Below are 15198 nucleotides of genomic sequence, written 5' to 3'. Positions count from 1 at the left end.
TTAATCAACTTCTCATGAGGTTGTAGAAATGTAAAATTGAAACGTCATTCTCCAATGTTGTGGCAACGTATTTCAAAACATACAAATTAGCCCTGCCGCAATGTTGATGCCCAATGTTACCATACCGTAACGTAGCAACGGAGCAAAAACGTACACCGCCGCTTAATTACCCTGATAAGAGCTGTAACCATCGGAGGCCAGTAGTAGCTTTGGGTTTATTCTTCATGCGTTCAGGATCCCTAATCTGCTCATGATCATCAAAGGGCCTTCTTCCAAGTTGGTGGGTAAGCCTGGGTCAAACTGACGGGGCTGAGATGTGCGAGCGACTGACAAGCCGTCAACAAACATCGGTAGAGTCAAGAACAGAGACCACAGTCGCAGCAGCTGAAACACTGCTGGCGTAAGGGGTCGCCGGGACCACCAACCCCCCACAGACCAACCCCGCGTCCCCCTGTCACTTTGTCAGCGTGTGTCTGGTTGTAATCCACGGTCCGGGGGGCTTCCAATTCACGGTCCGGGGACCGCACTTGACCGCTACATTCACGGTCCGGGGCCACCGCCGCAGCCGAACGACCTGCAATAATTCCGTCAATATCTCTCGTCAAGTCTCCGCGCGGGGACATTCGCTGTCCGCCTTCATCGCAGAGGTAAGCGAGGCAAGGCGGGAGGGGTGTGGGGGGAGGCAGCGCCGGCGTCGTTGCCCTCGTCCCGCGCTCTCGCAAATCTCCGCCGCTCCGCGCAGTGGACGGCGAGCGGCGGGGACGCGGGGCCTGTGGCTGCCTGTGCGGTCTATAAAATACAACCGCGCTCGCCTGTGCTGTCTGCGAATTGTAAACACGCTTGTTTATGCAGACTGTGACTTACAAACGCGCTTGCCTCGGCAGTATAAACGCTTGCAAACGATGCAACAAACTCGGGGTTATGTAACGTCTAAAAAAAACCCCCTGCATTAAAAAACCCACTGAATTGCAAACAGTGTTATCGGGTGCACTGTCAAACGGGACCTAGGGAGTTGTTTCGTGCGAGCAGCTTTGCTTATATAATGTATACATTACAAACGGGTTATCACGGTTTGCGAAAATTCACATGGGGCTTCTCTGTGCGGTCACTTGCATACGGGCCATTGTGCGATCTAAGAAACAAATGCCAAGGTTCCGAGCTCCATGCGTTGTTATGCATGACAATAAGGGTATGTGGAATGAGAGCAGAGATTACTGCTGGAGTCGACAATCTGGTGATGGGTGTTGAAATGACATCATCGTTTTTATACGTGAACCACTGAGGATCGTAGCATCACGACACATTTCACCACCGGGATAACATCAGCACTCCACGGTAGGAGGTGCTGGAATCATGCCTGCATTCACCACAATACTTGTGGTCAGAATGCAAACCCAAACACATACTCTGATAATAATTGCATTGTCTTTTAAACTGATTGGTCCACGCCAGAGACAGATTTCTTTTGAGCCTCGTCCTCTGGTCTTAACACCGTTTTGAGACGAGGCTCAAAAGAAAGCTGTCTCTGGTGTGGACCAATCATTTTAAAAGACAATGCAATTATTATCAGAGTGTTCGTAAAAAGGTTTCAGTTTGGTGTTTTAACATCTTAACACAGCTGTTTTGTTGCCAGAAAAAAGGGGAAAACCTATTCTCATTCTTGCAATTGTCACTTATACCAGTGCCTTGCTGTGTGATCACGTGATACATCTGCCAAATGTTAGCAAATTCTGAAAAACAAATTCACATGATTACCAGGGCAATTCCTTATTCGCTACATAGTTTTTACTGAAATCACACATCGATTAAAGAGTTATTAAGAGTGTGTATTGACCACCCCTGTATATATGACATATACAATATTGCATATGATTACCAGGGAAATTCCTTATTTGCTACATAGTTTTTACTGGCAACAGCACCTCCTACATCGACCACTGGGATACACAAACCTGTGAACCCCTTATCAGTGGTCCTACCTTATTACAGACCAATTCAGACCTTTTTGGTCACCCCGTGCCCCTTATAAATCTCAACGTTCATCCTACAAAGTTCCAACACAAGGGAAAAACACATTTTTTGCCCGTATTGAAACGGCTGTACGCTGTATGGATCTGAAAACTCAATTTACCTGTACAAGAATACGGGTTAAACAGTATGGGTTGACATCTATGGCGATGGCTTCAGCACTTAATAACATCTTGACTTAAAGCTTTCGTGACTGCGGAATTCATACGACCGAGATGACATCGGCACTTAACACATCCGACGCTGAGATGGCATCAACCCAGTCAAGTGATCAATTCATACCCTTATTCCTTTGGGGGTAGATACAATTAGTACAATATTGTTGGAAGTCAATGTTGGTTATCCTGTAAATTTTCCGCTGCCATGTAAAAAAAAATACCACGGCTTCAGCCGCAAACAGAGATGAGCAGATAGACACTGACATGGACCTGTTTAGGTTATTGCGTTCCATCTGCACAGGTGGAACACAGCGTTATTGCACCTAATCAGAAGTGCGAGAATTAAAATCCTGCATGAGGGAAAACGCAGCCAATCATTCCAGCGGGGTTGGCAAAATGTATAACCCTTTATCAGTATAATGTAAACAAATTGACCTCAATGTCCATTCATCTCTGCCTCTGAATTGTACAGATGGCGTGTGCGGTGGCCACCCCATTGCTGGAACCGAGTGGGGACTTTCCAGCGTGGCTGAAGGCGCAGGGCGTGAACGCGGAGGTGGCCCGGGCCATAGACTCGGAGCTGGGCATCCGGGACTATGGGGTCCTGCGCGCCTGCGTCGGGGACGGCCTCGTGCGGGCTGAGCTGCTGGCCACGGCACGCGACCGCCTTCCCTTCGGCTTCTACGCCGTACTGCGGCAGGTGGTGAAGGCCCTGCAGGTCTCAGAGCAACATGAGGAGACGCGCTGGGACACCGCCGCCTCTCCTGGCGATGTGACGCTGGGAGGTCTGGTGGACGTGCTGTTTGCGCTGTTCAGCGGCCTGAGCCGGGAGCTGCTGCTGTCTGTGCAGAGGCTGGGAGGTGGTGGCGGTGGTGGTGGTTGGGATGGTGGTGGTTGTGGGGATGGTAGGTACTGTTTTAGTGGTGTTGGTGATGGTGGTTATGACGGTTGTAGTGAGGACTAGTGATGGAAGTGCTGTCAGTCGAACAGTGGTGGGGATGGTTTGTGAGTAATGCTAATGACATTGCACAGAACATTGGCCTACTAAATCAGTGTTTCATTAAATAAAGAGACTTCATTCTGTAACCTATATCAGTGAAATGTTGTTTATAAAAGGTTGCTAAAAAAGGCGTGACACTGGTACGCATGTCCAGTACTCGTTTTTAACTTTTTTTCCACTTTGTGGTACACATATAATGTGATCAATGATGGTTACGTTCTTCCAAAGCTGCACTCCTCAGGGTATAGACAAATGATTTTATTGGGCAGTGAAGTTGCCATTTGGTAGCAACTGTATGGATTGTGGCAATGTTGATAAAGGGGTGGAACAGCAGCATTGAGACACGACTATGCTTTTCAATTCAAATTAGCAAATAAAGCACAATCAAGAATACTGCTTTCTATATGGTCTTACATTAAGATTTCCTAAAATTCAGCTTCGCATGGCTTATTGATTGAACTATTCTCACACATCCCTTCGACTGCAGATATGTACTTTCTATATGACTGTTATCCAAAATCACCCTCGCAATACGAATTACATTATCTGGAGCGGTATCATCCCACATACCACTTCTGTCATCACAAACATGCTCACATCCTGAGTGCAGGCATTCTACACATTTTTATTAGACATTGCCATGATTCATACAGTTGTGACCATATTGCAGCTACATTTATCAGTACATTTCACATCTCTTTACAACCTCAGGACAAAAAAACATTTCACCATTCTTGCAATTTCATTATAGGACCTCCTTTGCCAGTGCCAAAATATGAGAATAGGTTTTCCCCTTTTTTCTGGCAACAAAACAGGTGTTAAGATGTTAAAACACCAAACTGAAACATTTTACAAGGAATCATGTGTGCATTAACCACAATACTTGTGGTCAGAATGCAAACAAAAAAATACTCTGATAAAGTCACGTAGAAGGGAAACAATCAAATAATAAAAATATAAAACAATATTTTATTGTTTCCCTTCTACGTGACTTTACCGAAAGAACCAAGAATATGAATCCCTACAGTCACGAAAGCTTTACATCAAAATTTATACTCTGATAATATATGCATTGTCTTTTAAACTGATTGGTCCACACCAGAGACAGCTTTCTTTTGAGTCAAGTCTCTGGTCTTACACCGTTTTGAGACTAGGCTCAAAAGAAAGCTGTCTCTGGTGTGGACCAATCAGTTTAAAAGACAATTCATATGTTATCAGAGTATGTTTTTTTTTTGCATTTTGACCACAAGTATTGTGGTTAATGCAGACATGATTCCTTGTAAAAGGTTTCAGTTTGGTGTCTTAACATCTTAACACCTGTTTTTTTTGCCAGAAAAAAGGGAAAAACCTATTCTCATTCTTGCAATTGTCACTTATGCCAGTGCCTTGCTGTGTGATCACGTGATACATCTGCCAACTGTTAGCAAAATCTGAAAAACAAATTCACATGATTACCAGGGCAATTCCTTATTCGCTACATAGTTTTTGCTGAAATCACACATCGATTAAAGAGTTATTAAGAGTGTGTATTGACCACCCCTGTATATATGACATATACAGTATACATTTTATAAAGTAGTGTTAGGGGGGTAAGAAATAATTAGCTTTTAACCAGGTGAACCAATACGGTTATTTGTTTTGCATAGTAGATACAGTGAGGGAAAAAGTATTTGATCCCCTGCTGATTTTGCACGTTTGCCCACTGACAAAGAAGTGATCAGTCTATAATTTTAATGGTAGGTTTATGTGAACAGTGAGAGATAGAATAACAACAACACAATCCAGAAAAACGCATGTCAAAAATGTTATAAATTGATTTGCATTTTAATGAGGGAAATAAGTATTTGACCCCTCTGCAAAACATGACTTAGTACTTGGTGGCAAAACCCTTGTTGGCAATCACAGAGGTCAGACGTTTTTTGTAGTTGGCCACCAGGTTTGCACACATCTCAGGAGGGATTTTGTCTCACTCCTCTTTGCAGATCTTCTCCAAGTCATTAAGGTTTCGAGGCTGACGTTTGGCAACTCGAACCTTCAGCTCCCTCCAGAAATTTTCTATGGGATTAAGGTCTGGAGACTGGCTAGGCCACTCCAGGACCTTAATGTGCTTATTCTTGAGCCACTCCTTTGTTGCCTTGGCCGTCTGTTTTGGGTCATTTTCATGCTGGAATACTCATCCACGACCCATTTTCAATGCCCTGGCTGAGGGAAGGAGGTTCTCTCCAAATATTTGACGGTACATGGCCCCGTCCATCATCCCTTTGATGTGGTGAAGTTGTCCTGTCCCCTTAGCAGAAAAACACCCCCAAAGCATAATGTTTCCACCTCCATGTTTGACGGTGGGGATGGTGTTCTTGGGGTCATAGGCAGCATTCCTCCTCCAAACACGGCGAGTTGAGTTGATGCCAAAGAGCTCCATTTTGGTCTCATCTGACTAAAACACTTTCACCCAGTTGTCCTCTGAATCATTCAGATGTTCATTGGCAAACTTCAGACGAGCATGAATATGTGCTTTTTTGAGCAGGGGGACCTTGCGGGCGCTGCAGGATTTCAGTTCTTCATGGCGTAGTGTGTTACCAATTGTTTTCTTGGTGACTATGGTCCCAGCTGCCTTGAGATCATTGACAAGATCCTCCCGTGTAGTTCTGGGCTGATTCCTCACCGTTCTCATGATCATTGCAACTCCACGAGGTGATATCTTGCATGGAGCCCCAGGCCGAGGGAGATTGACAGTTCTTTTGTGTTTCTTCCATTTGCGAATAATCGCACCAACTGTTGTTACCTTCTCACTAAGCTGCTTGGCAATGGTCTTGTAGCCCATTCCAGCCTTGTGTAGGTCTACAATCTTGTCCCTGACATCCTTGGAGAGCACTTTGGTCTTGGCCATGGTGGAGAGTTTGGAATCTGATTGATTGCTTCTGTGGACAGGTGTCTTTTATACAGGTAACAAGCTGAGATTAGGAGCACTCCCTTTAAGAGTGTGCTCCTAATCTCAGCTCGTTACCTGTATAAAATACACCTGGGAGCCAGAAATCTTTCTGATTGAGAGGGGGTCAAATACTTATTTCCCTCATCAATTTATAACATTTTTGACATGCGTTTTTCTGGATTTTCTTGTTTTTCTCACTGTTGAAATAAACCTACCATTAAAATTATAGACTGATCATTTCTTTGTCAGTGGGCAAACGTACAAAATCAGCAGGGATCAAATACTTTTTTCCCTCACTGTATTGGGTAAATTATGTGTGTGGTAATTGAGTCAGGCCACGTGGGACTGATCATAGTGCTTGGCTCACAATCTTCAGGTAAAAGCCTTCCTGGGGAAGGGCAGAGTCAGCCTTTCATGAAAATCACTTTAATACTGGTGATAAGTTGATGGAAGGACTGTCTTCTGTAATAGGTATGTGGAATTTACACCACTGGCTGACGGCAGCTAGTCTAGAGGAGCACCGGCCTATTGCTCCTTTGAGTACGGGGCTTGTTGGTGACCCTGTGTCATTGGTGGAAACTCTATATTCCTATGGCAGTGCCAGCATTGGAAGACCACTGGTAATTTTCTACATTATGGAACCAGTTTTATCACCCCTGCAATGAAACATGAAATTGGAATGAGGCAATCCCTGATGGATTTGAACTTGCACCCTTCCAACTATGATTTTTTAAGTGTAGTGAGTTGATGAGTAACAACTCAGTCTCCAATTATTTCACAACATCATTTCATACGGTTTGTTACTCAATTTAATATTTCAGTTCTGGGGACTGAAAGTCTTAGTTTACTGTGATGAGCACTGTAGACCATGTGGAAATGTGCACCGCCTTTTTTACCACTGAGTTATTAGCCCTATTTTAGAGGCGACCTGGCCACACATAATAGCTCAGCGAAGTGGCTTATCATCATATGTGGGAGTTCATAGTCGCCAAATAATCTAAAAACACATTTACACATTTTGAGGGCAAAGCCGGAGGACCCGGAGAGAAATCCACACGACCACGGGGAGAACTTAAAAACTCCAAATATATAAGTATCAGGGTCAGGATATACCTCAAGAACACCTGCATACCAGGAAGATAACGTTTCGCCACGTAGTGTGGATCAAAGGCTACTGAAAGGATGTCAGAAGTAGTTCTGTGACATCATCTCTTATGGCCATTCTCTTGACACGTGATGTGACAGTGCTCACTGTGAAAGTTTAAGACAGAAATGTATTCATCTCATGACATTGCTCGAATAGCACAATTGAATATTATTGGTAGACTTACGCAAGTATAAAAAACACCTTGAATATATTTGAAAGTATTGTACTGTTAAGAAAATGGTTGTTTGTTGGCAGGGCAAGTTGAAGAGGATCCAGTTCAGGCTTGGCATGAAATTAAAACTGAACATGAAGATTCAGATGAAGGTAGAAGTGTATTTTAATAAATGCAATACAGTGCAATACATTACATACAATTCACCACATTACAATGTTAAACAATTCTCTATTGTACTTTGTAATACATAACATTTTAAAATGCCACGTGACAGTATTATCAACTGCAAATCACTGCACTCATATACCAAACTACACTAATGCACTCCATTAACACACGACACCACACTACATGAATGCAAGGCACACTAATACACTTATGCCACACTAATTCGCGAATGCATTTTATGATGCGAATTCCCTCACACCACACTAATACAAGATACTTTACTAATATACTAATACTAACCTAAAACACTACGACTATCTTTATACACTGATGCATTAACAAACTTCACGAATGCACTAAACAATCACTTCACGACCACATGCCACTAACTCAAATCTAAATAATTAAACTACTGCACTAGCACACTACACGAACACAATATTTCACTACTCATATAAGACACTAGAAGTGAAGTCTCCATTGGCCACTGCTCACACTGAGTCAAGTAATAGGAAACACGTTCATCCTTATCTCGAACGTGTGCTCCCCTGCTTCCTGTTAACCATGTCAGCACTCGTGACAGAGCTGATCACAGTCATTTGTGCCAACAGGAATCACTCAAGTGTCGGAGCAGCGCGGGGTGAGACCCGGTCTCTCCAGATCTGAGATGGATGCGCTGACAGCCGGAATTCCTGCCCATAAACAGTTCGCTTGTAAGTGTGGCTGATATTACAAACCACGGGGGGTGTGTTGTCTCTTAAAGGTCTGTGAAACTGAAATCTAATAGTCAGTCAAAGTGTCTCAAAGGAGAATTGGTCAGTCCTCGTTGTGTTTGATAGCTCTACTGGTGGTGGAAATTGTACATACCTGTAATTGGGGACATTTTTCTCCATGAAGTAACTACTGCTGGACTACCCACAAGTTGGAACTCATGTTATATATTCTAGCATGGTGGCTTTAGTATACCTGTTCTGAAATTTGAACCATCCGACTGGAGTATGCGCTCTATTTGCTGACCAAATTTACCTGGACATACTCAAGTGATGGCAATGTGAGTTTTAGGTCATTATGATGTTGTATACCTGCATAGCTCCCATCATGCATTCAAAGTTGTGATGTAGCTTGGGTCATGTGGTTCTGACATAGTCAATGGTGACTTGGACACCAGCTACTTACATACCTGTCAACCCATACAGGTCTATACGGCGTACAGCCGTTCCAATACGGGCCAAAAAATGTTTTTTATCTATTTGTTTATGTTTTCCCCTTGTGATGGGACTTTGTAGGATGAACATTGAGATTTATAAGGGCGCGGGGTGACCAATAAGGTCTGAATTGGTCTGTAATAAGGTAGGCACTGATAAAGTGTTAACAGGTATGTACTTAACAGTCCCTTCAGCAGTTTATGTTGGGAGATCTCACCAAAGCTGTGATCGTGTTGGAGTTGCAATGATTGTTCACTGTGCAACTGTACGGTGTTTTCAGTCAAACATTCTCCGATCTACACACATTAGGTTGCACTTCAGCGTTGTCACTGGAGGTCAAGATGGTGACATGACTGAATATCGCAATTTCAGTCAAGAAAGTGAATTTCTAACTAAAAATATTCAACTGTGCTTCCAACTGGTTTCCAGGATATGTAGCCTTAGTGTCCCACTATATCAGAATCAGAATCAGAAAGGGTTTTATTCGCCATGTAAGTTCACACCGACACGGAATTTACTTTGGCAGGATGGTGCATACATTCAACATATAGGAATCTAAAATCTTAAATAAGTTTTAAACAAGTCTTACTATAATAAGGGTTAAAAGTCTAACACCAAGGGGCTGAAGTATATAAAATTAAATAAATATCGAATATAAAATAGCTTTAAGATATAATTTAAAAATAAAAAATACAAATAGGGTAACATAGTTAATATCGGCAAGGTGTCGTTATGTAGATCAAATGTTAAAAACAGTGTTAGCCCTTGGCCTTGTTTAACAGGCCAGCAGCAGATGGGAAGAAACTGTTTTTATGGCGTGAGGTTTTGGTCCTGATGGACCGAAGCCTTCTGCCGGAGGGGAGTAGCTGAAACAGAGAGTGTCCAGGGTGGGAGAAATCGGCCATAATCTTCCTCGCTCGCCTCATGGACCTTGTCGTGTGCAGGTCCTCGAGGGTTGGTAGATTGCAGCCAATTACCTTCTCAGCAGTGTGGATGATACGCTGCAGTCTGCTCTTGTCTTGTCTCTTATAATTGCAGTATGGGCAATGCATTGAGGTCTGGCTTTAAGACTGGTCCACTCAAGAGCATTTTTTTTTTTACAAATCAACAAAGTAGGGAGTGTTGCAAAAGGTGCTTTACAAGGTTGCTTTGTGTAGCATCAGGCATTTTTTTCACGTGGCATCAGCGTGATAAAGACAATTACTCAGCTTCGGGGTGGCTAATGCCTGTGTTGATACACACTGAGCCAGCACCTATTGACTTCCTTGGTTCAAGTCCTGGGGCTGGCTATTCATGGGGGTGATGCCCATCCTGGGGCACCTAGCCAGCACCTTTAAAGACCCATATTTTGTGAGGACTAAATATTTAGGTTTAATGCCTTGAGAGTTAACTCTCGGAGACCAGGTTTCATAATTTTTGTCCTACTTGAGACTCGACTCCAGATGACACATTGTCACTGAATCTATCGTGTTAAGTGTGCAGCACACGATTGTATATACATTCCTCACCATTTTGCATCGACAGCTGAGAATGCAGGAGGAGGGATCTCGGAGCTGAGCATCCAGGACATGGCAGCCCTGCACGTGCAAAACTCTCACCTCCCATACGACGATGACAACGAGGATGACGTGGCCACAGCCATAATGCAGCAGCAGCAACAGCACGGCTCCCAACCCCGGGCGAAGATACCGATGCGAGAGAAGGTCCGGCCCCACAAGTGCCCGCACTGCGACAGCCGCTTCTTCAAGACGGACGACCTGAAGCGGCACCTGCGCACGCACACGGGCGAGCGGCCGTACTGCTGCGAGGTGTGCGGGCGCGCGTTCTCGCAGCACTGCAACCTGAAGAAGCACTGGATCACGCACACGGGCGAGCGTCCCTTCCGCTGCGACGTGTGCGGGCGCGCCTTCGCACACTACTCCAACATGAAGGCGCACTGGCGCACGCACACCGGAGAGAAGCCCTACACCTGCGAAGTGTGCGGCCACACCTTCTCGCATTTCGGCAACATGAAGATGCACCAGCGCATGCACCACGGAGAGCAGACAGGAGATTTGGCCAATGTGGGGAAGGGAGATTGGGTTTCAGGATCGGTGTTGTCCTGAGATTTTGACCACCGTAAAAGGTTTACGATCGGTGTCTTGAGAACCATGTTCAGAAGGCTGGTTTTCAAAATTGGCTCCAGGATATGCTGTAATAGTATTGGTGTTTTTAGACTATTTTGAGAAAAATAGACCACTTTTTAGAATCTGCAACTTGCACCTTAGTTCCAGGGGAAGTGGTTTCAGGATCATGTGTTATGAGACTTGGCTCTAGAACTCAGTTTCTGGGTTCATGTTTGGAGACATGTCTTCAGGAGACCTGGTTTTAATAATGGTTTCTCAAATACGACTTGGTTCATGTAACCAGGTTTAATAATCAGTGTTTTGCCATGTTCAGGGGAGTAGGGTTTGATTTTTGCTTCGAGACATTATTTGGCACTCTATAATGTGCGCTTATTTCTCATCAATAGTAACTATAGCTGTACCCAGGTCACTCTTGCAAATGAGACTATCCTTATCTCTTATATTCTCATCTGGCTAATGGAAATAAAGTATACACTTGAAACTGTAGCTTCCCAACCCAGTTGCTTAATTACAAATACACTATTAGGTCCACTGAGGACAAGTCCTAGAGTTAAGTCCCTACCCTTCTCTCGCCTAAACACTTCAGTCCCTGAAGCTCACCGAGTTCTAACAGAATTCTTGAGATGACTGGCTCTGAAAAATAATATAAGGTGAATCTGACTACATTATAATACAATCACCATCATCATCATCATCACATTGGTGAGCGCTCAGGCCATGAATAGCTTGTGAGCTGACAAGTGCTTAAAGATAAAAGGGCATAATGAAGTTACTATGCTGTTCATATCGTGATTTGGCTGATTGGCATCTTGGCAGTGCAATATAGTTCGTATCTCCGCGTTAAACTCGACCCATCACTCAGGGATCAATACAAAAATGACTACCACTGTGGGAAGTCACTAGTGGTTGTACCAAGGGATAACTGGACCTTGTAATAGAAATGGGGAATATCCACCACTGGCTAAGAGACCCAAAACGGTGATGTGCACACTCCAGTTCTTGAGTATGGGTACACACTTTGTTTTGAATATCTTTCATGAGAAAATAGTGATATATATTTTTTGGGGTACATTAAAAATAGGATTCATGGATGATGAGGGTTTTGTGTGTAAGAGGATCATATATAGGAAGGGTTTTCCCTTCGTTTATTATACAGTGCTAGTATCACTTTATATCAACTTTACTGTTACAATTCTAGATTTAAAGCTTTCGTGACAGCAAGGATCCATACTCTTTGGTTCTATTGGGTAAAGTCACGTAGGTAAAAAATAAAATAACAAAAATCACGACGTTTCGGCCACAACACAAACGGCCTTCATCAGGTAAAGGGACGAGACTGTCTGGAGGACAGCGCTGGAGTGATAAAAGCCACGCTCAGATCACGACCTTTAAGCTTGTGATCGCGGCATCTTTTGAGGAAGGTCAGCGTCTCGATGAGCTGTGACTTGTCCCGTTGTCTGTTTAAATGCCGCGATCACAAGCTTAAAGGTCGTGATCTGAGCGTGGCTTTTTTCACTCCAGTGCTGTCCTCCAGACAGTCTCGTCCCTTCACCTGATGAAGGCCGCTTGTGTTGTGGCCGAAACGTCGTGATTTTTGTTATTTTATTTTTTACTGTTACACTCAATAGGAGGCCAATTCCTTGTTTCACTGATAATGAGGAGTGTTCATTATGCATTTAGTATAATACATAATGCAACTGAGAATAATAAACTGACCTTGTCATAAGAGTAAAACCAATCAAACTCTGTATTATAATTTTGGAAGCCCAAATTCAAACATTTTAGTTTTCAATTATTTTCTTGTGATAAGCAGACTCAACTATGTGCCAACGTAATGTATTCTAGCCCACCTACAATATACAAATTTACATCAGTAACTGCCGTATAAATGTATTAGAGATGCACATGTACTCAGACTCGAGGGGTTATGTTGGAATTGGTGTAGACAAAACACCTCACCACCATTAACACTGCCGAAATACAAAACAGCACGTTAGAGGCTAATGTTTTGGGCAATTGTTCTGCCATGTACCATAGTGGCAAAAGGTATTAAAAAATATATATCCTTTCCAGGAAATGTCCCAGTGCCTACTTACGAAAGATAGCAAATTCACAAAATTAGCACATTTCAACAATGTTTCTCCGTGCCATTTATTGCATGCACTTTTTGTTTTATGCTGATGCACTCTTTGAATTCTACTCCTTGTGAATGTCTGTCAGCTGTATTCACGTCCTGATGGGCCTATTTGTGCAATAGTGGTTTGTGCAATGGCTGTGAATAAAAACGTACTGAATTTTCTTGGCAAAATGAAAGACACCTCACCACCGTCATGAATGTTGCCTATAAAGAATACCAATTTTTATATATATACATATAGCACAGGACACAATCATTTTTCAGACGTTGAATAAGTTCCAGATGTGACATGACACCTGAAAAAAACTACTGGACCAGATAAGTATAACCTAAATTAAAGAAGCTGAACCAGTTGTTGGATATCAATATATGTGAATGTATACCCATACAAAATGTAAAATAACTTTTATATGTATATGTAATGAGCGACTTCCACGACTTGTCGTATAGAGGGTACTTTTATTTCTCACACTGGGCACAACACGACCAACACTGGTTCTTCCTCTCACTGAATAAAACTAGGCAATAACACCTCTACTGGCTACACGCACAGCCGATCACTCGGCATGGTCCCCTCTCCCTCACTCGTCTCCGCCGCTGGCTGGCGGCGTGACAATGATGGCGATGGAACCCACGCAGGAGACCTTCCACGTGGCCCGACGACGGAGAGAGCTGTCGGTGAACAGCGACACAGCCAGGACCCTGGACCTCACTCATGAGCCCCGAGCTCCCGGGCAGCTCCCCCTTATATCCCCCCAGGTGTGGCTAAGCCCCGCCTCTGGCCACGCCCTCTCGTGGAACCTTCGAGCGGGTTCCCGGAACATCTCGGCTAACCCCACCTGTTACCTTTGCCCTAGAATCGCCTCCTTCCCTGATTGGTTGTTACTTCTGTGCCCGTACCCGTGAATCCCTTCCCAGGCCAGCAGGTGTCACTTTGTCATGTCAGCAGGTGTAACCCTGTCATTACATATATTAATCGTATATAAACCATACTCAATAATGTATTTTAAAAGTAACAAAAACTAGATTTACTTTACACCCCGTTCTCTACCTTCAGTCCTATCTTTTGTCAGTTGGAATGGCTTATTCCCAGGTAACATATCAGCAATGTCTCCCCCTCATATAAGGCTCTCTGCGTAAAACAAATCCAAGTATTTCTTACAGAACTCAGCCACAGCACATCGTTTCAGCCGCATTCAGTGTACGCAAACTTCTTGACCGGTTTCGATACACAGTATCTCATCAGCAGTCAGGTTTGCTTAAATCGATGCTGGTGAACTTCTCGACTTTATCGGCAAGGGCCCTGTTTTTATGACATGAACAACCCAACACATTCGTGCACCACTCTGTGACCTTAAATATGTAATAGGCAACCTTACGGACAATGGCTCTTCTGTGCTATTAGGGTCATTGCCCGAAACGTTGCCTATTATATATTTACGTTTAAGACCATGGTATTTGTGACGAATACGGTTTGTGCAAGCCCTGACCAAAGCAGCCGCACCAAATCAAGTACCGGTAGAGGGCGCCACGGTGGCTAGGAGATGTTAACTACCTCGCCTGGTATACAGAAAGGTAGTGGGTTCGATCCCGACACTGACGGCTGCTGTATATTTTGAGTTTGCATGTTCTCCGTGTGGTCGTGTGGATTTTTCTACAGATCCTCCGAATGCTCATTCTACATTTAGAAACATGCGTTTGAGAGTTTTTGGCTGCTATACATTTTCACATCATCAGCATCTCCAAAACCAAGACCATGCTTGTGGCGCGGACTCAAGAGTGGCAGAGCGCCTCTTGATCTACGGTTAAGTAGTGGAGGTCGGGGAGTATTTCTCGAGGGATGGAGAAGGGAAAAGGAGATCGAAGCGGCCACCACAGTGATGCGGACCACGAACCGGTATGTGGTCTCTCCTCCCGATTCTGACCTACGCTCCTGACGGGAAGGACACGCTCAAGGGTGCAAGCAACAAACATGGGCTTCATGCGCAGAGAGGCAGGGCTCTCTCTATCTCTCTCAGGGGTCGGGTGAGAAGCACGCCTATCCGCCAAACTCAAACGTCCAGTCGGGCACTATTGAGCGTGGAGCGAAGCCAGCTACGGTGGATGGAGTCGTCTGCGAAGGATG

The 15198-nt window shown here is 44.1% G+C and overlaps 1 protein-coding gene across 1 annotated transcript; it reads left to right on the top strand.

Moving 5' to 3' along the window:
• The first annotated feature begins 10 nt into the window (after positions 1-10).
• On the top strand, positions 11-13249 carry LOC116937924 (uncharacterized). Its single transcript, XM_032945109.2, has 5 exons — positions 11-647; positions 2659-3091; positions 7518-7586; positions 8217-8318; positions 10335-13249. The coding sequence occupies exons 2-5, from the start codon at positions 2659-2661 to the stop codon at positions 10913-10915; spliced, it is 1185 nt and encodes a 394-aa protein (XP_032801000.2). The 5' UTR covers positions 11-647; the 3' UTR covers positions 10916-13249.
• The last annotated feature ends 1949 nt before the right edge of the window (positions 13250-15198 follow it).

This window comes from Petromyzon marinus, chromosome 1, assembly GCF_048934315.1.
Source record: "Petromyzon marinus isolate PM22_M1 ecotype Great Lakes invasive population chromosome 1, UKy_Petmar_22M1.pri1.0, whole genome shotgun sequence".
Classification (NCBI taxonomy): Eukaryota; Metazoa; Chordata; class Hyperoartia; order Petromyzontiformes; family Petromyzontidae; genus Petromyzon; species Petromyzon marinus.
This window is presented reverse-complemented; position numbering and strand designations above follow the sequence as displayed.